Genomic DNA, 24,045 nt, shown 5'->3' on the forward strand with positions numbered 1-24,045 from the left:
GAGCATTGGGCCAGAAAACACAACTCATGGTCCTCAAAGACAACTTAAAGATTTAGAAAAGCTTTTCCCAAGTAGGATATGCCGAACAGACTCCCAGAGAAGAGAGTTGACACTGGGTCACATGGTACCTCTAATATCTGCTGAGAAGGGAGAGAGTCAGACAGCAGAGAAGGAGGCCATTCAGTGCATCAGGCCTTTGCCAGCTCTATGAAGGAGTGATCCAATTAGGCCATTCCCCAGCAGCTTTTTTCTTTTCAAAAATGTATTTAATTTTCAGATATCAGCAAATCTGCTTGACCACTTTTTCCCCTGGGGAGGTAGAGGGAACTTTACTGTTTATTGAGGTAGTTGATCAGTTGATGGTGGGGGAAGGAGGTCCATGATAGAATAACCATCCGTAATCCTGGATGGAGCAAACTTGACTGATGTCTCAATTCCAGATTTCCTTGTGTTCCTTTCATTTTTTGCTGTGATGTGTCTGTGAAGATGTGTTCCACTGTTCCTCACACGGCAGCAGAAGGCTAGAATACTAAAATCCTCCTTTTAGCCTAGAGAAACCCAAAGTCACAGGGGTTATAAAATGCATCTTGTGCACAAACTTCAGAGAAGTGGACCAACCTACTTGTGAAACCTTCATGTTCTGTATAAAGATGGCAGCTAAAAGTGTTCTGGAAAGCTTGTTCACATTCCTGATCTTTGGTGCAAAATAAAACTTCTCTTCAGTCATAGAACCTTCATCGCGGAACCTTCGTGTGCTCAAACTCTTTGATAGATAATTAAACCTTAGGTTTTCTGTGTGTTTCACATACGAAAGGAATGTCAAATGGAGCAGCAAAGCAGCTGTAAGAGGTGCTGGAAACCTCGTTTTGAGTGCCAGCATCAGTGGGGACGCAGCCAGGACGAAACCCGCTCGATGGAATCTGACCATCCTCAAGTCAGCACCTCAGGTGCCAGGCCTCATGATCTGCATGTCTAGGGTGTTAATCTCCAATAGCCGTTTGGCAATTAAGGCTGAGGCCAAGACTGGCTTCTTCAAACGGAGTTTTATTTCGGTGCATAAAACTTTACAGAGAGAACTTTGTCTCACCTGTTTTCCTTTTTATACATCCAAAGGGTACTTAGGTTGTTAACTGATAATTAGCAATTGAACTCCTTGTGATTTAACTGTTTCCTTCCCCAATGGGTTTCATTCTTCTTAAGAGGAAGGTAACCCTTAAGTATATATAACCACAAAAAAAAAACAAATATTGATCTTCTCTTCCATAACACAAACATCAATATATATTTTTCCATTCAATAAATCCACCTTATTCCCCTTCTTAAAAAACACATGTATAGAAATGTCCACACAAAAAGGATATTTCTTTTTGTCTTCTCAAAGGAAAAAACGTCCCTCTGAGGAGCTCCAATACCTTTTTGGAGCTCACTCCTCTTTTCACAAAGCAGTCAGTTAATTGGTAGCTGCTATCAACGCATTTGATCTCGGCAGTCTCCTTATTTTAGAGCAGCTGCTTTAAGCTTGCAATGTCAAGTCGCAATCTGTTTTTGTTAACACACTTCATAGAGTAAACATTTTCCCAACACGACTTATTGTCTAAGACATTTGATAGGTACCAGTCCTGAATACTCTTTTCCATTTAAAATTTCTGCCAGCATCTTTGATATAAAGAATGCCATATCTACCACCTCAACAAGGGTGAGTTTCCACTGCCAACATTCTTTTTTACAACTCTTCAAATCTTTTTAGATTCCCATGCCAAAGGGCAACATTTACCTCCCGCCTCCTTGCATATATTATAAATCCTCCTGCACTCGAAAATCCATCACGTAGATTTGCATATGGTGCATCACTAAATACAATCAGTTTCATTTTTCTAAAATCATCTGGAGATGGGAATTTCAAAACACACTCCGCCATTTTTAATTTTGTCAATGTTTTGTTTGCCCAAATGATTTCTTCAACCTTGCGATCGTTTAGTTTAGTGCTCTGATCCAAAACATCAAAACTGATGTCCAGTCTTGTTTGTTTGCCTAGACAATTGAGTTGCCCAATTAAACTCCTGAGTTCCTCTTTTTCAGTTTCAGAAGCCTCTGTATCTTTCCCACAACTAATTGCAATGGGATTTACATTCTCGAAGTAGGATTGCTGATGTAAAATGACATGTGATCCGTTCTGCCTGATTTCCAATCCAATGTAATTAAATGTATCAGAAGCCTGACTCCCAATTTTAAACACCGTTCTGAGCCCATTAATGACAACTGTTTCAAATTCATGATGACCTCCCCACAAAAAATCGTTGATATGCATCATAAAGATTCCTGCAAGGTTCCCTCCATGGTGCCAATAAAACATTGCCAGGTCTGCTTCCAACTGAAGACAGCCCAACTCTAACAAAATTGATTTCGCTGAGAAATACCAAACTCTGGAGGCGTCATTTAAACCATATACGCATTTATTTAGCTTCCAGAGTGTCCCTCCTATGTTTGGCACCTCTTTTGGTGAACTGAGAAAAACCTCCCTTTGAAGTTGGTGTCCCTGCAAAAAGGCAGCTTTAATATCAATGGGCTTACATTCACAAGCATTTATAGCTAAGATCTTCAGCATAACTTTTCCTGCCATACGTGAATCTACTCTTATATCCTGGTCACCCAATTTTTCTTCAAACCCTTGTGCCCCTAGCCTGGCTTTAGCTTTATAAGTCCCATCAGGAAGCACCTTTTCCAGCAATACCCATCTATGGATAGAGCTGGTTGTCCCCAACTGACACCTCTATGTATACCCCAAATTCTTTCCAACTATGTAATTCTTGCTGTTTGGCTTCTTTTATTAATTTATCATCTAATTTGTTTGACGCTACTAAGACTTTTCAATCACATGGGCTTCTACTCCTTGTAGCGTTACCAGTCTGTGCCATATCCCTTGACCTTATTAAGCTATGCCCTCTAACCTGCCCTCTATCACGCTTTGTACGGTTAGATCTCCCTCTCCCATTTATAGATGTTCTTTCAACAGTTTACGATCTCTTCCTAGAGGCATGTTCACTCCCAGACCCACTATCTGAACTGACACTATGTTTCCATGCCTTCCATTTTTGTACTTCATGTTCCTAATCCGTAGGCCTAACCTCCTGTTCTTTATCTCATACATTTAACCAGTTTTTATATTTTCCAGTGGCCTTCCCTGCTTTTCCTCCGATCGTTGCTTCCCGCCACTGACTGGCCCCTTCTGGCAAGTATGTAACTTTAGTGCCAGCTTTTGGCAGTTGTCCTCTGGGACAAATTGCCTCATCTTGTTCGAATTACTGTGTCCATCTTCAGATACCTGTCAACTTCAGCTACCTGGTCCTCACAATCATGCAACATATGGGAATGTGAAGCACGTGGTTCCTCATCACTTCCTATAATTCTTTCTGGACATGCAAGTTTGTGATCCGCGCCAACTAACTTTGATGACTGTACCCAAATAGTCGAATTCACATGCTGTAATAATGGCTGTTTTACCATCTTTATCTATAACTTTTCCCGGGTCTTTCCACTCGATAAGTCCTCCTCTTTTTTAGTATACCATGTCTCCCTGACTGAAACTGGTTTCCAGTGACCGTACATTGTATCTTAAGGCTTGCTGAATTATTTCTGAAACCACGGCTTTAAGGAATGCTCTTCTGCCCGCATGTAATGCATTTAAATGCTCAGAAAAAGTAGAGATAATCGTAGTTCCCTCCCTAGCTGAGGGATGGTCACTCAGGACTGAAGAAGTTTTTGGATTTCTACCAAAAACCAACTGATATGGACTATAGCCTCCAACCGTCTGCAGTGAATTTGTGACATGAACAGCCTTTGCTAGAGCAGATGTTGATTTACAGCTTGGTCTATCTGCTGAAATCTTTACGAAGCATCTCTATCACCGTGTGATTCCTTTCACACACGCCGTTACTAAAAGAGCTTTCTGCTGCTGTGTTCATAACTATTTTATTCATGTTTTCACACATATCCCGAAACTCGTTGTTGGCAAATTCCCACCATATCAGTGAGGAATTTCGCTGGTGGTCCCAATCCGGTCCCTATCCACTTTTCCATAACCTGATCCACAATTATTTTCTTTTCTTTACTGTATATGGTTGTGAACTGGCTAAACCTTGTTGCCAAATCTACAAAATGTAAAATTAAAATGTTCTTTCCTTTATCCCATACTTTTAAATCCATCACCACAACTTCATTGAAATCCCTCGCTAAAGATAGACTCACTATCGGCCATGATGGTATCCTTCTGTATTTTTTACATATATCATATCTATTACTTAACAAGGTTAGTGTACTCTCCATCCCTTATTCCTGCATCCCTTAGAATTTTTTTTGATCTTTGGGAAGAGGGGTGGAGAAACTGCCAATGCAATTTTAACACAATTAGCTTTTTGTCCTGTAAATTCCTGTCCCCTGATTCTAATAGCACTTTAATTTTTTTCGTCCAAAAATTGTTTCATTAATGGAATACAGTAGTGCCCAGGTTGTGTAAATTGTAAATCCACAGGTTTTCCAGTCTTTTATTTACAAGCAGTAACCATCCTATGCTAGCGCTGTAACGCTCCAATAGCTGTTTGGCAATAAAGACCAAGACTGGCTTCTTCAATCGAAGTTTTATTTTCTTGTTGCTATGGTGTGCAAAACTCTACGGAGAGAACCTTCCTCACCTGTTTTCCCTTTTTTAAATCCAAATCGGTATTTAAGTTGTTAACTGATAATTAGCAATTGAACTCCTTGTGATTTAATTGTTTCCTTCCGCGACATAAGGGTGGGAGGCCGTCAAGTGCCACTAAATGTATTTTTTATTACTTGCAATGCTCACAGCAGTTCTGTTAGAGGTTTACTCCTATCCCTGTGATGAAAGGATTGAGCTGGAAAAAGGACAGCAATTAGTGTGAACTGACAGCCTGTTTTATGTTCTGCAAAATGTCCTTTTGGTTTGAAGTGAATGGTGAAGAGAATCCAGCAGAATGTAAAATGCAATTTCGCTATCCCCTGTTGTGTGCTACCCAAAAGTCAAATTTCTATCCTTCTATCTCCACGGACAAATACCGCATCCTGTTTCTCTTCTCCATCTGCTACTATTTCATCGTGTAATTCAGATCGTACAAAGCTTATCTCGGCCCAACCACTGTTTTGTCTGGCGATCATCTCCTTGCAGTTGAACAGATTTTAAGTTGCCTCTCTGATTTTCTTTACCACACGCAGGACGACCAAACTCCGCTGCATATTGCGTCGCGCCTGGGAAAGGCTGACATTGTGCAGCAGTTGCTGCAGCATGGGGCTTCTCCAGATGCAGCCACCACCTCTGGCTACACACCACTGCACATCTCAGCCCGGGAAGGTCACGAAGATGTGGCCTCAGTTCTACTGGAACAGGGGGCTTCACTTTCAGTGAACACCAAGGTATGGCAGCTGAATGCTTGGGGAGTTTCCACTTTGAGCACATTCGGGAAATTGTACCCAAAATGCTTTGAAATGGCGCTAGTTAGGTTACGCTTTAGCTTTCTGCTAAAATTTAATCACATAATCACAAACCAGCTGGACAATTGACCATAACTGTTTTATTTTTTGATCTTAATCCTTGTATTCCTTGATGTATTTAAGATTGGTTATCTGGTACAGTTTTATTAATACAGCTGAGAATGGGTTTATTGCCAAAAAATAAGCATTTTTGATAGATTTTGATCAGTACTCCACCTATGAGTTACTCGACTTAAAACCACTTCTGTACAGGGAATGTCATTTTTAAAAATATTACTGTGGGATTCTGAAGTAGGCTTGCAGGGGCTGTGTGTATGTGTGGCCAATTTAATTAAACTGAAGACAATCAGACTGCAGTGTTTAAATCATCAAAGGAATTAGTTGTAAAAGCAGGCTTTCTTAAATGGAGATGGGCAAGCCAAGATGAGATCCCTGTAAACACAATATGAATAGGAATTTGCATTAGAACATAAATGAGGAGAGATGGTTTCGCTGTTCAAATTTCAAAGAGACATGATCAGAAGTTTTACAACAGGCAAAATTGTAAATAATTAAGGCAAAGTTACTTGGTTTATTTTTCCTGAAAGTGCTAGCCATAATGACGACGTGAAAAAATTTTATATTCTGGGAAAGTTAACTTCCAAAGAAAGGTTAAAACAATGGGTTTTAAAGATCAAAAGGGAGATAATATATTTAAGGAAACATTGAAAGCCTTTTGGGGAGCGGCCATGTGAGATATTGAAAGGTGGGCTATGCGAAGACAGACTTGTAAAAAGCAGCCTCTAGCTATCCTAGAAAAGTGCTTGCTTGTTTCAGAAAGCAAGGTTTTGTTAAAAGCCTTGGAATTCCATTGTCAAGTGAGAGAAAAAGAGAAGTGGTGAAATAGCTCCCTTATAGCAATAGTGGGTGCATTATGGTAATAGTACTGGATGTTTTATAGATTAAGAATCTATTTGAACTGTTGCCTGGGAAAAGCATGTTTATTTGGGAGTCTAGCTAAGTAGAAATCTTTTGGGAAATGTAAGACCAAATTTAACTGTGTACATGTAATCTTGTGCGTTTAAGTTTTTTCTTTTGTTAATAAATATTTTAATGTTTAAAATCTCCAAAAGTAGTAGTCGAATCTTTACTTCTGACTTCAGTGCACATAACTTCTTGTAATAAAATACAAATAGCAAATTGTTGTGATAGCTTGGCCAAGTTTCCCTTTGGGATTTGGTCAGCTCGGCAATTACCACCTGCCATAACATAACACTTTAAAAATACTGAACTGTTAAATAGTTTCATTGGTGTATGCTAGTCAGTCTCTTAGTAAATTAAATATTTTTTGTTATGAAAATACTTTTAAAATGTGCCTAATAATGCCTGTGCACCTAAGGAAAAAATTAAGGGAATCTCTCACTTTTGACCTGGGACGTAGCCAGTTTTGGAGGTTGGGGACTGATGCTGGTGGACCAGTGTTTAAAATAGCAGGAAACACCAACAAGAGTAGTCTGGCTATGACTCATTTCATTTACAATTCCACAATCCTTTGCACTAGTTTGCTCGATTCTGCTTGAATTTGCTGATATTATCAGCGTAAAGAAGCGGAAACTCAACCCCTTGATAACTAAAACTAATCTTTACATGCTTAATGACTTAAATAAAGGAATCTACTGCACTGTTTGGTTAACTTGATTTGGCCCTTTCTAATAGATACAAAATCTATTTGCAAAAGCTTTTCCCCATTCACTATATCCACATAACTCTTATCCCCCAAAAACTCTAGATGCTGAGATCAATAGAAACGTCCAAACCTGAGCTGGATGAATTTTTATTAGTTGAGGGTACCAAAGCATATGGAGTTAGGGTGGGTAAATGGAATTGAGGTGCAGTACAGCCATGATCTAATTGAATAGTGGGACCAGGCTCAAGGGGCTGAATTGTCTCATCCTGTTCCTAAGTTTGTTTTCCTACTGCAAGAACTGAAAAATGTTGAATCATCTGAAGGCTTACTATACAAGGATCTACATAAGAACTTAAATAATAGGAACCACAATTGGCCACAAGGTCCTTTGAGCCTACTCTACTATTCAGTAAAAGCTTCCAGCAGGCAGCTTGATTTAATGGGTATATATTTGACACCTCTCTGCTGCCTCATTACAGAAGGGATTCACCCCACTCCACGTGGCTGCAAAGTATGGAAAAATGGAGGTGGCTAACCTTTTGCTTCAGAAATCTGCGTCTCCTAATGCTTCTGGAAAGGTAACAGTCAGTGACGTTCCTTGTATAACTGTATTTATTACAATGTTAGTCATGCCTCGAATATAGCATTCCCCCTGAATCAGAAGGTCATGGGTTCAAGTACGACTGCAGAGACTTCACAAGATCTAGGCCGACATTCCAGCGCAGTATTGAGGGAACATTGCACTGTCAGAGGTGCTATCTTTCAGATGAGACGTTAAGCTAAAACCCTGGCTATCCATTAAGGTAGATGTTAAAGATCCTGTGGCACAATTCCAAGTTCTCCCTGGTGCCCTGGCAAATATTTAACCCTGAACAGCACCAGAAAAACAGATTATTTGGTCATTGTTGTTTGTGGGAGATGGTGGCATAGTGGTTATGTCACTGGACTAGAACAGACTAAGCCTAGTCTAATGTTCTGGGAACATGGGTTCAAATCCCACCAGGGCAGCTTTGTGATGTAGTCTCTGTGATGGTGACAGTGAAACTATCATCGATTGTTGTAAAAACCCACCTAGCTCATTAATGTCCTTTAGGGAAGGGAAGCTGGCATCGTTACCTGGGCTGGTCTGTATATGACTCCAGATCAACAGCAAGGTGGTTGACTCTTAACTGCCCTCTGAAGTGGCCTAGCCAGCCACTCAGTTCAAGGGCAATTAGGGATAGGCAACAATATAGCCAAGGATGCCTACATCCCATGAAATAATAAGTTTAAACAACAAGCTTGCTGTGCGCAAATTGTCTCATTTCCTACATTGCAACAGTGACTGCACTTCAAAAGTACTTAATTGGCTGAAAAGCAGTTTGAGACGTCCATTCTTTGTGAAAGGTGCTCTATAAATGGAAGTGTGTCTTTTTCTTTATGTATGAGCTTTCTGGTGATACATCGGGTTAATGCGTCACCTGGTCTGATACTAAACACAAATAGACTCGAAAGGTCAACATTAAATTAATCACAAGCCGGGTAGCCGTGGAACTGTTACAACTGAGCTCAGCACCCTTGAGTTAGTTGAGGCCACAAGTTCAGCTGCGATGCTCCCCATACCCACCCCCATTGTCACCCCCCCAGTCAAATATTCAGCCAGTACTAATTGTTCAGCCACAGCTACATTGTACGTCATAGAGTTTAAATGTGTCCTTAGGAATCTTAGATTCTAATGATGCGGTCTGAACTAACCTCAGAAGTTCATCTATTATTCTTTTATAATGGAGCTGTGTAATGAATCAATCAAATTATGCATGTGGTCGGGGTACATATACACCATAATCAGATTTGAACACGAAGTAACAGTGGAACAATGCAAAAGCTCATAATGTATTTAGCACACTAGTTATGTTGTGCAGCTGATTTTCTTTTGTTTTGACTGCAGCAAATCAGCATCTCACTTTACAGCATAAACAAGCAGATGTTACAGTGACATCAATAGAACCAGGACATTGAAGCAGACATTGCTTTGATCTAACATTGAATATGTCAACTGACTGAAGCTGCCTGAGGTTATTACTCTGTCTCCCTCCTACACTGGTTAACAGTGCAAACAACTAACTGAAACTGCCTAAAGCCTCAATCAGCAGGTTGCAGTGTTAAAACTCCGTCACCCAAAATTCTGCTGACAAAACTCAAGATTGTGCTTACTGAACCACATTGTCTCCCGGTCCAGCAAATCCTCGGTTTTAAAAATTCTCAGCCTTGTGTTCGAGTATCTTCATTGCTTTGTCCCTCCCTATCTCAGTTACCTCCTCCGGTCCTACAACCCTCTGAAATCTTTGCATTCCTCCAACTCATGTGCCTCATTTATTAGTCCCCATCACATAAACTAAGCATGCTTGGGTTAATGTGATTTGTCCACTAAATGTGGTGGGCGGTAAATCCATCTGAATCAATTGAAACGTCATAACAGACCTGATCTCAATAACAAGAACAGCTTGGATTTATGTAGCGCTTTTAATGTCATGAAACGCCCCAAGGTGTTTCACAAGAGAATTATCAGACACAAGTTTGATGTTGAGCCTATCAAGTAGATATTAGGACAGGTGACCAAAAGAGGTATTAGGACAGGTGATCAAGAGTTTGGTCAAAGTGGTTTTAATGAGTGTGTTAAAGGGGGAGAGAGAGATGAAGAGGCAGAGAGGTTTAAGCAGGGAACTTCAGGGAGCCAAGGTGGCTGAAGGCACGGCCGTCATTGGTGTTGTGAATACAAAAGGTTTGTTGTGTTCAAACAATCATGGAAACAGTTTGAAAGTTCAATTGTCTTTATTCTCAAAAATTCCTGATTATGATTGACTCGTCTTACGGTGCCTTTCTCTTCTCCATTTCCTTTCAGAGCGGCCTGACTCCACTGCATGTGGCAGCACACTACGATAACCAGAAAGTGGCCCTTCTTCTGTTGGACCAAGGAGCCTCCCCTCATGCAGCAGCAAAGGTACAGTGCACAGACAGCCAGGACATGGGAACTAGCAACACGTGCGGAGAATGATGACTATGTGGGGTTTGCATACTGAGAAGGCTGTGGCTTTTAGTCCAATTGTACATACCTAGAAGATAGTCCACTCACTGGGAATGTGCTGAATTTATCCAACAATATCTGTTATAGTGATCGATAGTTCGGTGGTAATGTTTGTGGTATGCTCTTATTTGACATGAGCATTATATTAAATGAATACATATTTGTGAGGTTTTGTTTTAACTTGTTTGCTGGTAACCTTCTGTATATTGAAGATGGAGAGATTGTCTGAGATTGTACCGTTGACTTAAACACGGCATGACAGGATACTAAGATAACCAGTTAGATAACAAGGTACATGATAACCTGTAACTTGCCATTGAATTCACTTAGAGAATGTTGTGTTCTGTAATTTCATCATTGTCCGTAATTCCAACATGCGGCACTCAGAACCGGTGGACTGCTTTTGTATAGACATTGGAAAAGATGGTGCATGTGGATTTTGGAGGTGCTCAAGAGATTCTGGTGGTCAAAAGGTTTTATGAACTGGGTTGATGTCCTGCTGATTTAACCTTTATTAGTGATGATTATGAATATGACAATATTCTTTTCAAAGGCATGTAGAACAGAGCAAAACATTGAAAGGAACACCCGTTCAGTTCAGTAGACCCCTATCTGCATGCAGCTCAGGATGTGTCGGTTCCCCGACATTAAGTTCAGTGTTACAAACACCTTTTGGATGCAACTTGGATGGATGCAAATAAACTGTAGTTAAACCTAAACTGGTACCTTATTGTGTGGCTTTCATTCCTGGCCTATGTGCTTGTCTCTGTCTTGTTGCTAATTTCAATCTTATGACCTTTTCATCCATAGGAATATAGGAACAGAAGGCGGCCATTCAACTCCTTGAGTCTGTTCACTGCTGAATTTGATCTTGGCCAGTGTTCCCTCTAAGCTATGTGACTGTGCAGCAACCCAAAGTTCCCATGCAGGCTGAACTCAAGTTAGCTCCTTTAAGTTAGCACAGGGGCCAGCACAGTTAAAGGAACTGGTCGGGCTACAAAAAATATTAGAGGGTACATTGATCTTGGCTGATGTATATCTTAATTATGTTTGCCAGTGTTGGTGCCACTGAACAGTCTAGCTCTAATTTTAAAGTTAAGTCCCTTTTCTGGAGCCCCCTCTAGAGGAAAGTGTTTTTCTTTATCTAAACTATCAAGTTCTTTAATTATCTTAAACTCCTCAATTAGATCACTTCATCTTCTGTGGTCAAGGGGATACCATGCCTAGTCTACCAAATATGTTCTCATAATTTAACCCTTTTAGCCCTGCCATTCTGGTGAATCTACATTAACACCCCCTCCAAGACCAGTATATCCTTCCTGAAATGCTGTGTCCAGAACTAATGGCAGTATCCCAGATAGCGTCTAACCAAAGCTTTATACAACTGGAGCATAACTTCCACCCCTTTGTAATTCAGCTCTCTGGAGATAAGGGCCAACCTTTTAAATTATCATTTTGTGAGTTCTATACTTGGAAGTTAACAGGTGAGTCATTAGCTCAGTTGGCAAGATTGGGTAGAGTGTGGTGCAGAATGACACCAACAGTACAGGTTCAATCCCCGTACTGGTGCTTCCTGAGGCATCCCCAACATACTGCAGCTGCCAGATTTAGGTTTCAGAAACCTAGCTAGACATATTTCAACCTGAAAGCAGGTTAAACCCAAGGTTTTCTGCCCTATTAACAAATTTAAAATAAGAAACTGCCTCCTGGGAGCTGCAGCAACCCACCCCTGTCTCACCTCAGTAAAACCCAAACCTAGTTCCCCAACCTGCTTCCATTTTAATCAGAATGTAATTTCTCACCCGGTCCCCCATGTTAAAACTCTCCCCACCGCCAAGCGTTCAAGACCCCCAGACCTGCATCCTTCAACTCCCCCCTCCCAAAGCAATGCACGCAGACTGTGTAACTCTGTGTTCAGTCACACCACCCTGAAAATAATGCAAGTGTAAGACTGGGAAGAGGAAGCGACACATGTTTCATGAAGAACACAAGTTAAGTCCAGGACATTGTCATCAAATAATACATTCCTTCAAAACGTTTTGTTTGGAAAAGCAATCATAGTGTCACTGGTATTGTTTTCAATTTCATTAAACATTGAATTTGAAACCTGAGACAACAGAAATGAATAGAATCAGAAGGGAGCCACAACTACGTACAGATGAGGAAGGCCATTGATCCCATCTATCCATTTGATACCTCTCTATCACAGCACCCAATTGTGCCTTCAATGACTTCCAGCCCTGCTATTGCCTCTGGCTACCATTCCATCTGTTGATTGGTATCTGTGAGAAGAGGATATTCCTGACACATTTTAAATTTGCCATTCGCCAGTTTGAATATTGTGTCCTCTGTCCTGCCGTGAACTTCCAGGTTCCCTTTCTGTCCAGTATATGTCATGAGGGGCTCATTCCTTCTAATCTTTTCTCCTAAATCAGTCCCTTGACTCTAAAGATTAATTTCCGTGACTCGACTCCAAATTGTGCTCAGAGCTAAGGCATCTCCTTTGTGACCAAAACTGGATATAGCACTCAAGGGCTTGACCCACACACAGTTTAAACAAGACATCCTCAAACTTAAAATCTACTGATCTCATAACTAATTCAGCACCTTCTTTGCTGTGTTGATTACTACGCCACAGTGATTGAAAACGTGTTGAGTGACCAACACTCTCTTTCGACTTCATCCTCAGCTGCTTCACTAGCATTCATAGAGCAAGGACAATGCTCAATTCTCCTCCTGTTTTCCAACAATGAACTCCCACATGGAGAAGCAAGGTCCTAATCAAGAGATTCAGTGATGATGACACATGGTCATTAGCCTGTTTGCAAAGGCACAGAAATAAATTGTGGTTACGGCAACATTTGAAGGGGGTTCCAGGGTCTTCGTCTGGGAATCTTCCCAATGCTTGGCTTGGCAGGGCTGCATTTTACAAAATGGAATTTGACTCAATGCTAAATGGCTTTCTGACTATTGCAGATGATTTCCCAGAAGTGCTAGGTTTTTGTCCATCACATCACTGTAATTTGTTCATTTTCCAAAGCTCCAGGGCTTCTGATTGCCAAATCTACCAGCAACCATTAGCTAAAAACTGCACAAAATCGTGAGAAAATACAATCAAATACTTTTTGTACATCGATTGGCACTCTACATGTGTACAAGATCTCCAGCTCCTTCTAATGCTACCTACTTCCTAAAAAGAAACTCTTGTGTTAATTTTTAAAATATTTGATTTTCATAAGATCATCTGATGGCATGAATATGTAGAATACTGAAAGCAAGAATACAGTTTACTAAATGTAGGACAAAACTGAACGCTTTAAGCAGAGACACTGCAGCCCTCTTCCTAAGTCAAATGCAGTAACTAGCACAACGCCCTGAATATGTTTATAAACAATTCATTGTATTTAAAAGTCTCACTGGCTGCTTCTTGGCCTTCTGGCTAAAACCATCTCTACTTTGATGTGTCGTCTGCACAAGAAATTGTAGCACGTTAGCATGAATTGGACTGTGTGTCTGATCACTGTTTATAAATCCACATAAACAACTCCCTGATGGGCTTCCAACCAAGCTTGCTTGCGTAACTCTCTGTGCTATGTCTCTCTCTATCTTTTTTCTATTTCTCTATCACACAGTCTCTTCGTCTCTGTCTGTGTTTCTGCATCCCTCTCTTGCCTTCTCTCCTCTATATGTTTCTCTTTCTATGTCTCTTTTTGTCTGTATCTTGATATGTGTAATATATGATAAAGATATGTTTAATCTGCATGTTCAGTCTTGCATCTATTAAACAGTATAATGCCCCAAATATTATGCTGCCTTTTATTACAGGTGGAAAACTATCTTTTTAAAAGCAAAAGCCTCAACTTTGCACTAAATTTACTGACTTCCAATCAATATCAGTTTCTATCAGATCTAGTTCCTTAGATCCTGGTAGAGATTACATGAGAATTTGCCCTAAAGGACAAATCAGACAAGTAGCTGAGCATCACAAACATGTTCCAGACCACCCATGAGCAATGCCACAGGATATCTGCGAGTGACACATATTCGCTATAAAGCATTTTGGTTGCTGTTGAATAAGAATGGTGTTTTTAAAGATATCACAAGATAAAAGCGGCACTGTGGGGGAAGATTCCTTCTAGTCACAACTAGTCTAACAGGGGGACTGCCTCTGAATATTATTCTTAGTGAACTCATAGACATATTCTTTTGGAATGTTTTTATGCTCTGACTAGTAATAATAAAAGTTTCAAATTATTTGCTGTCTCCTTCACTAACCATCCCAAACACACAAACAGCATTTTCATCCAGTTTTAAAAAAAAACATTTATATAGAAAACAAACCATATGCTCAGTTTGAGCTACTGACCCATTTTGGATTCAGGGTTCTTTAAAATGGTTCCATCAGTGCGGTTAATTGAAGCCTGGCTGACTGAAGTGGAGATTCTGATCGGTTGTGATTGCTACTCATGTTGTACTAGTGTCACCAACTCTGATTGGACAGATCGCGGGAGGTGTCATCACATGACTGCCTAGCCTTAACTGCCCCATCCCCCCATTCCCACCATTGGCTGCCTGACGTATCCATAGTCACGGGGCACCGCCTTCCTATTACAATTGGACAGGAAGCAGACTCTTCATTATCCAGTTGGATAATTGTTGACTTAATCAAACAGCATTTTTCCATGTCTGATATTTTTATGGCTAGTAAACAAAAGTGTACAAATGAGCTATTTTTCAAAAAGCTGTTTTTTTTTAATTGCCCAAAGTGATCTCTCTCCCAAAGCCTCCTGAAGGTTATTCTGGAATTCTTGATGACTGCAAGGCAATACCGGCAAGTGGGTAACCCTATATAACACCTGTCCCCAAGAGGGGAAGACGGGGCTTAAACACAGCTTCTGGCAACAAGTTGTGCTAAAGTGTGAATTAAAGAAATGCTTTCTAGAGGTATTAGAAAATAAGAGGGATTAGTGTGCTTGGTGCATTTTAACAGCGAGAGTCTGTGCGTATGTTAAAAGCTGAAACCCAATTTTAACACAGAAGGGCGAATGTTACATTCAGCTATTTGAATGGTTAGCATGGTTTCTTTTCTTTTCTTTCACTCTTTTGTAGAACGGCTACACTCCCCTGCACATAGCTGCCAAGAAGAATCAGATGGACATAGCAACGACCCTACTGGAGTATGGTGCTGACACCAACACGGTGACCAAACAAGGCATTACACCAGTGCATCTTGCCGCACAGGAGGGGCATGTCGACATGGTGTCCCTGCTGCTGACTCGGAACGCAGATGTAAACCTGGGCAACAAGGTTGGTGGTCAGCGAGCTTTGTCCCTAATCACTCCGCTTCTGCTCTTTCGTTCCTGCATTTTTGACTGATTTTCTTCTGCATAACAACCCATTTCTACTGCTCTACAAGCCTGTATCCATTGAATGCATGGCAAACGTACAAAAATAACAGGTGGGAAAAGTCCAGCTGATCCGTCAAGCCTGCCCCACCCTCGCCATCGCTGGGAGCACCCTGCCCTGAGACCTCCTGAAGGAGGTGCAGCCCCACACACACACACACACACACACACAGCAGCCCCGCCTTTGCACATCATGTCCCGGGAGAGGTAAAAAAATGGTGGGGAATCCCAGGGTCAATAAAGAAAAAGGATACTCAGGAAACTTCCTCTCTGACCCCCCCAGCCCCTGCTTTTAAGAGATCACATTGACCATGTGCTATCTCTAAAACCCTTTAGCTTCAATATGATGCGATCTCTCTGCCCTAGTGAAGAATTGGTGTAGCTACCCCTTGATGGCGTTATAGTATTAATCATTGGTGATGGGTTTGGCATCACTTTGGGGACAAGTCTCAATGTTTAATAGAGGGACTGGCATAACCTGGGCTGGAAATGTATCTGAGCATCAATACATATTGCCATGGATTAGTGGGATACAGATAACCACCCCTCCATTAAGTTGCACCCCATGAGGCATATTATGGCCTAAAATTTTGGAGAAAGAGCAGCTATTTCCCCACAGGAAAATAACCCTTGTGCATAGACATAGAGCAGCAATTTTGGAGACCAGAGGCAACCTCCTGCCCTCACTTCAGCCAAGAGATATTACTAGTTTGGGGAGATCAGAAGCAGAGGGGTGGGGAACTAGAAGATGGATCGAGAATAAGCTAAAACATTTTGAGAGTGAAATCCAAAATCAGCATCGGGGTACAAAACAGATTGTCTGCCCATTAGACACCCCGCCTACTTTTCCTTCCTGCCAACTTTGCTTTCCCACTGATGTTGAGTTTCACCTGTGTGTATGTGCTGACGTCCTGTCAGCTCTTTCCATTATCAATCCCTGTGCCCACATTTATAATGGGAACTGCCTGTGTAAACTGGCCACACTGTAATCACACCCTGCCCTCAGAACCCTGATCCAGTTCTCTTCCCCCACTGCTCCGCCCAATGACCGCATTGGATCTTGATGCCCTGTGTGCAACAGGAGTCAATGCATGTACAGCTGCAAAAATCACCCACGCAGCACAGAGTCAGCACTGTCACATCTCTAAGATGGCTGACTTTATAATCGTTCGATTTATAAAGAGTCTTGTTGGTCCAACCTTCACTCACAAGGAAAACCCTCATAACGGCATGATCTTCACCATAGATAAAGGGGAGAATTGTTTTTTGGTGAAGCAGCAGCTCATTTTACCTCCCCCCCCAACCCCCCCCAAGTCCCCATTTTTCTTTTCCATGGGCTATTGAGGTCGTCCCCTGGGATTGGAGTCTTCAATCTGTGTCTGAACCTTGTGATTCTGTTACAGTTGAAAACAGATATCCTAGCCCATCATTAAATATTCATTGGCACAGAGTCACAATTAGATTGGAACACAGCCAATATTGCCCACATCTTCGTTATAGCTTACTGTTTGCAACCGCTGCCATTGTAACAAGTTGTGGTGATAGTAACCAGTAATTGTGTTTGAAGGTCTGATGGCTGCACCATTGACAGACTCTAACTTGGATTCACAGAGTGGTTTAACACCTCTTCATTTGGCTGCTCAAGAGGATCGAGTGAATGTAGCAGAAGTGCTGGTTAATCAGGGAGCTGCTATTGACCCACAGACCAAGGTACGGACTTGTAAATGCTTATTAATTGTTTTTCTATTAAGTTTGAAGCTGATATGGAGGGTATTCTGAGCGTCCTGTGGAAATGTAACAAACCTTTGCATTTCTGACCTGGTTCCTTATCACCTTGTTTCTATTGGTCCAAGAATTACAAGATTTCAAAGTGGAAAAGGTTAGTACATTCTGAAGAAAGAAGGAAATTTATACGGTGCCTTTCATGACCTCAGGATGTTCCAAAGTGCTTTGCAACCAATTAAATTCTTTTGAAGTGTAGTCATCATTGTGATGTAGGAAATGCAGCAGCTAATTTGGATGGAATAAGTCCCCACAGACTTAAATGACTAGTTAATTTGTTTTAGTGATTTTGATTGAGGGATAAATATTGCCCAAGATACCAGAGAGATCTCTCCAGTTGTTTTTCTTATACAGTAAATCCCTGTTTAAATTTTCCCCGTTCAGTGTCATTAAGCTTTAGTGTCACCGATATAACAGGGCTGGTATGCACACTTAGCATCAGGATTTCTGCTCTTCTGTCACTTCGTGCCAGGGCCAATATTGCCTCACGTGACCCAATCGGCACCATTTTGGAGCAGCTACTCCCACTCCCGACTCTCTCCCTCCCACTCCCTGACTCTCCAGTCCACCACTTTCCTTCCCAACCCTCCCACTTGCCATTTCCCTCCCAGACCTTCCCATACATCAGCCAGCAGGAGGGGTTGCAAGTGGGACTGAGCAGGAGAGAGGAGAGGAGGGGAGCAGGAGATAGAAGTGGGAGAGAGTCCAGGATCGAGAGATAAGTAGAAAGAGTTAGCATATTTGTTGTATTTTTAAATTTGTTTTATTTTAAAAGTTATTTCATTTATGAATTTAGTAATGTAAAGTATTTCAGCTTTCAGGATGTAATGTCATAATGTTTTTCTCTAATAAGAAAGGTCCAATAGAACCTAACTACAGCTTTTACATTGGCTGTAATGAGAAAATCTGATTCATTTGTTTAACTTTGAGTTGTAGAAACGCAACTACAGTGTTATGTGAAGAATTACTGTACTTTTTTGGGATTTAAAGAAAAGAATAAATTGCATTTATCTCGCACCTTTCATGACCACAGGACACCCTGATGTATTTTACGGCCATTGAAGTACTTTTTGAAGTGTGGTCACTGTCATAATGTAGCATAGTCCACCTGAAAGTGCAGACAAGGCCTTTGACAGTGCAGCCCTCCCTCAGTGCTGGAGATTGGAGATTGCTTCCAACTGCAGCTGGGCAGAGAGGGGAGCTTCATTTGTTTACCTCAGTTATGGCGGACTCAGGCATAGAGGGCCGATATTCTCCTGCATGTTGTACTTCTGTTACTTTGTCAGCCCTGAGGTAATGCTATGGTTTCAAGCGTACAGACATCTTCGCGTGTCAGAGGTTTTGCAGAAATATTCAACTGTTTGAATCAAAATAGGGCTCAATAGCATAAAAGCGATGCACTGTCTGCCATATTTCTGTCTGTAGGATCCCCCAGAGGGAAGGTAAATGAAGTCTGCCTGCTTTTTGATTACAGATGGGTTACATTCCACTACATGTAGCATGTCACTATGGAAATGTGAAGATGGTCAACTTTCTGCTGCAGCACAACTCTAAAGTGAATGCCAAGACAAAGGTTGGTTCCCTTTAGCTGACACCATTTACATCTAATTTCACTCTCAACCTTTCCAACCTTCCTAATGCACATACTTTTCTTCTTTTCCTCCCTTGCTGTAGAATGGATACACGCCTCTCCACCAGGCAGCTCAGCAAGGACACACGCACATCATAAACATCCTCCTCCAGCATGGTGCCTCCCCGGATGAAGTCACTGTGGTAAATAGCAACTGCTGTTGGGGGAAACTCTTTTCCTGTATCGGTAAATGGGTTCCTTTCCAAACTCCTGATAAATTACGGCCTAGAAGGTACATCGTCAAACAACTTTGAGTAGGTGGCAGTTGTAATGCGTCTTAACAGTTCACTCCCCAACTGTTGACTATCAAAAAGCAAAGAAAGATTTGATGATACACCTCCTATATCTGACTGGCATACAGACCCTGTCTCACTGAAGTATTGTCTATATTGACAGATGATGCCTAAACACTGACTCTTGTGCTTGATATGCTCACTGTATGGTCAGTCTGTGAACCATTCACAGCTGTGCATCAGATGCTTCATGTATCATTGATGATATTGCTCCCCGCAGCTTGGTAAATGTAATGTGGGCACTGTGTGAATGTGTTAGCATGTAGGACATCAGCATTGGAGCCATTATCTTATTAGGATTTCCTAAGTGTGACAGTATTTAGATCAAATGGCGTTCTTAAATAGAGATACCCCAAAACTCACTCTCAAAACAATACATTCAGTTATGATGTCCTCCTCATGTGAAGCTTCACTAAATGGAAGCAGGAGCAGAGACAGTCTCATTCCACTACACACCCAACTCACCACCCCGTGCTCCGCCCTGAAAATACAGCCTCCCTTAATTTATCCTTTGTGCTATTTTAAAAATAAAAGGCTAATTTTCTTTAAAATTTGTGCCTGGGTACATGCAAACTCTTCAGCTATAGTGTGCACTAGTATAAAGAATGGAAAAGGAGCATGTGTTTTGTAACTAGCAAACATATGGAAACAAATAAATATATATGACACAGAAGGAGGCCATTTGGCCCATCATGTCTGTACTGGCTGTAAAGGAGCCATCCCCAGCCTCATCCCCCTTTCTAGCTCTTGGTTTATTACCTTCTAGCTTATGGCCCCTCAAGTGCATATCCAAGTGTATTTTTTAAAAGCGAAGAGTGTTTCTGTCTCTATCACCCTCTCAGGCAGTCCCAGACTACTACCAACTGAGTGGGAAAAAAAAATACTCCTCACCACCCCTCTAATTAGTCATTCTATCAATTACTTTAAATCTAAGCCCCCTGGTTGTTGGCCCCTCACTAGTGGAAATAGATCCTTCCTACCCACTCTGGGCACCCTAATTTACAGAAACAAAAAAACAACAGTGACACTCACCAACCTATCACTGTTGCTCAGTGACAATACACCCTGATTTTTTTTTCATTAAATATATACATCTCCCCCTCCTATCATCACTTTCGTCTGCACTCTGTCTCCTGGAAGGATTACGGTAGGAATGTGGATATTTGTATGTTAGCCGGTGTGCTGATATTTAAATATATGTTGAAGAAAGTGAGCTGGAGAGAAAAAAAACAGTGATAGGACAATCCCTATACTTTTTTTCTGAAAGATCTGTCAGCAAGGCAGGTACTCAGTCTCTTGTGCACGCTGTCTCACAAGTGCATTCTCCCACTTGTGCACAGTCTCTCATACTATCTCACATGCAGGCTCTCCCTCGTGCTCTCTTGTACACTTACTTACAAGCTCCACCTCTCACACGTACTCTCACTTGTGTTAAAAGCAAAATACTGTGGATGCTGGAAACCTGAAATAAAAACAGAAAATCTGGAAAAACTCAGCAGGCCTGACAGCATCTCTGGAGAAAAACAATAAAGTTAACGTTTCGAGTCCATATGACTGCTCTGAAGAAGGGTCAAAAGGACTTGAAACTTTAACTCTGCTGTTTTTCTCCACAGATGCTGTTAGACCTGCTGTGTTTTCCAGCATTTTCTGTTTTTGTCTCACTTGTGTTGCCACACTTGCTCCCTCATATACTGAATCTCACATGCACTCTTGGGCACTATCTCACACCACCACACAATTGCATTCTTTCTTTCAACTCTCTCACACATTCACACACGCACTCTATTATACGCTGTCACACTCTCAAGTTCCCTCTCTTTCACTTTCTCATTCTGTCTAACTTAAATTCTCTCTCAGATGCTTGCTATATCCATGCACAACTAAGGAAGAATAGGATATGTAGAAGAAAAGAGTTAAATATTTCTCAGTGTACTTTTTTACAGAGAAACCATCCTGAGTTAGTGAGTAGGGAGAGTTATCTATTCAAGATTTAGATTTGGGCTATTTTGTAAATTTATCAGTTGACTTTTAAAGAGGTGTTTTTCTTTTTCCGAAGTGTGACTCCTCGGGGTGAAGAGCAGAATTGTTTCCATTGCCCTCTCATAGACAGTTTAATTTTCACTGTTGTGAGGTAATGATCTGTTCTTGTTTTCAGAACGGGAATACTGCGTTGGCCATTGCTAAGCGGCTCGGTTATATCTCGGTGGTTGATACGTTAAAGGTGGTTACTGAGGAAACCTTGACAACCACAATGGTAAATTCAGTTTCAGTGTAGCCTATCTCTACGTCTGTACCATAATAATATCAGCTGTGTATTTTGTTTATTTCGGTACTATCTTAAATGGTGCAGTTGAATAGTAAATAACAACTCTGAAGTGACTTCTGATTGTCTCTAAAGAATTCCCTTTTTCCACAGTCCGTGACAGAAAAGCATAAACTAAACGTTCCTGAAACTATGAATGAGGTTCTGGATGTTTCGGATGATGAAGGTAAAGGAAATAACATTAAAATGTTCCTTCTTAAACTATCCCTGCTGGCCTGCAAAGGGGAGGGGGTGCAGTGGTACCTGGGGGGGTACCTTGGGGTCCTGTACCCCAATTTCTAGTTTTCATTTTCCCAATTGGCATCATGTAGCCATTAACTTACTCTGCACAACATCGGAAAGACTTGTTATAAATGAAGGAAATCTATATTATTCTAGGTAAGGCTTTGTTCTCTTATGTTTCCCTTTCAAGAACAGACCATAATACCATGTTTCTTTAAGTCTGTGTTATCATTTGAATTTCCAAGTAATGACCATCAAGGTTGAAGTCTGTTCACCAAAGGCTCTATTCTGTGTCCAATCAGGGGGAGCCAGGCCTGTTCCCTGGCTAGTGCTGACTGGCTCTCTAGTCATGGATCTAGTACTAGTACAATAAGGCCTCAGCGCCTGTTGCTTGGGGGATGGAAAATTAGCCATCAGTCCCATTCTTGGTGACTGTTCAATGAGCACTTCTGGCAAGTGCATGCCTATGGATGTTGAGCAATAATATATGAACTCTGGGTGTGATATGTTCAATATTCAAATAGCATGCTGAGGTTTGCTGACCAAGCTCACCCATCAAAATGGCCACATTCAGCAATTAAGAAGTCAGAAACTGTATGCTATAGGAAGCAGTGACTTCAGGGGAGGGCGAGTAAGTGGGTGAGGAAAACTTTCTATAGTTCATCCTTCTCAGCAGATCTCTGTGATGTCACCTCTCTTCCTGATCCTCCACATGCTTCTGTTCCCCCATTTCAATTAATTGTCTTCACCACCTCCTTGTAACCATTCTCCTTAACCCTCTATCTCTCTCTCTCTCTCTCTCTCTCTCTCTATCAATGACCATCCCTGTTTCTCCTCCTCTTTCTGCATCCCTGGCTCTCTCTTTATATCCCTGTTTTTCTGTCCTTCCCTGCGTCCTTGTCCCTCGCTTTCTCTGTGTCTGCATCCCTCACTTTCTCCGTGTCCCTGCCTCCTCTGCTGTGCCCTTACCCCTCTCTTTTTCTTTGTCCCTGTTTCTTTCCCTGCATCCTTATCCCTCTCCCTCTTTTGCTGCAAGTCCTTGTCCCTCTTTCTCTGCTCCTCTTTCTCTGTTGCTTTGTGAATATTACTCCCTGATCCTCTTTTCTGGAGTGAGCCCTTTCCCTGTGCATGTCTCTCTGCCAAACAGTTTCCACTATGTTGGTGGCTTTGATGCTTAAGATATTCCTTCAAAATCTTATGTTTCTAATAACTCTTCAATGGAGCTGCCTGAGTTTGGTAAAGCATCATTTACCCTATGTTAAATCTGGCCTATCTTACATTAGTTGGGCTTGAAGCCTGACTTTGAAAACGCTGCACACTGCGATTTCCACACTCTAGTCTTACATTTAATAAAACAGGGTTGAAATGATTTTGGTAATATCTTGTAATATTTGGCAATCTTTATTCAAACCATACAGTTCATAAAGCCAGCGTTCCTGAAATTGTCAGTGAAGTTGAGTATTTGTCAGATGCTGATGAAGGTATTTGTTCTTTATTACTGTGGCGACTTAACAATGTAATGCTTCCGTGTTTGAAACCATTACTAACGCACTGACACCACTTCCATTCTGGCTGCCCAGGTCCTGCTTGCTGTGCCTGAAACTATGTAAATCCTTATCCTGAATGTGTGGAGGGCTGGGGTCTTACTGAGTGCAAACTGGCCAGACCGCTTGGTGGTGGTGAGGGGAGAGCTTTAATTGTGGGGAAGCTGCAACTCCAGTTAACAAACCTTTACATATAAGTGGATCATTAGTTAAACATTAACTCCATGTTTTTTTTGTGTAAGGATATGAACAGAAAAGACTGTATTTACAGAAATTTCTTTGAAATGCTCCCAGCAGCCCTTTGGCGAAACTACCAGTGTTTGCTTTGCTCATTGGAAGGCTTCTAGGGTGGTGCTTTTGAAAGAGTGAATTTAAACAACATGCAGGTGGAAGTAATTCACACAGGCACAAGCTGAAATCACATGGCACAATTCCCAGTTTTCTTAATTTGACTGTTTCTCATTGTTCAGAATTGCTTAACTCTGAGGGTCCTGAACTGGGCTATTCCTTTTGCTCTGACAAGATAGGAGCTAAAGGTCATCACTGGGAGAAAATGTGGTTATGTCTGGTAATGGCACACCAGCAGCAGCATGTCACTGCTTGGGAGGCCT

The 24,045-nt window shown here is 41.4% G+C and overlaps 1 protein-coding gene across 1 annotated transcript in view; it reads left to right on the forward strand.

Annotated features, from left to right (window-relative positions):
* ank3b (ankyrin 3b) overlaps positions 1-24,045 on the forward strand; it is a 754,597-nt gene that overhangs the window by 602,182 nt on the left and 128,370 nt on the right. The window contains exons 14-23 of the mRNA XM_041209573.1: positions 5,230-5,427; positions 7,651-7,749; positions 10,053-10,151; positions 15,345-15,542; positions 17,252-17,350; positions 18,897-18,995; positions 19,097-19,195; positions 21,501-21,599; positions 21,762-21,834; positions 23,309-23,371. Coding sequence (XP_041065507.1) covers positions 5,230-5,427; positions 7,651-7,749; positions 10,053-10,151; positions 15,345-15,542; positions 17,252-17,350; positions 18,897-18,995; positions 19,097-19,195; positions 21,501-21,599; positions 21,762-21,834; positions 23,309-23,371 — 1,126 coding nt within the window. The remainder of the gene's footprint in view (positions 1-5,229; positions 5,428-7,650; positions 7,750-10,052; positions 10,152-15,344; positions 15,543-17,251; positions 17,351-18,896; positions 18,996-19,096; positions 19,196-21,500; positions 21,600-21,761; positions 21,835-23,308; positions 23,372-24,045) is intronic.

This window comes from Carcharodon carcharias, chromosome 17 (assembly GCF_017639515.1).
Source record: "Carcharodon carcharias isolate sCarCar2 chromosome 17, sCarCar2.pri, whole genome shotgun sequence".
Classification (NCBI taxonomy): Eukaryota; Metazoa; Chordata; class Chondrichthyes; order Lamniformes; family Lamnidae; genus Carcharodon; species Carcharodon carcharias.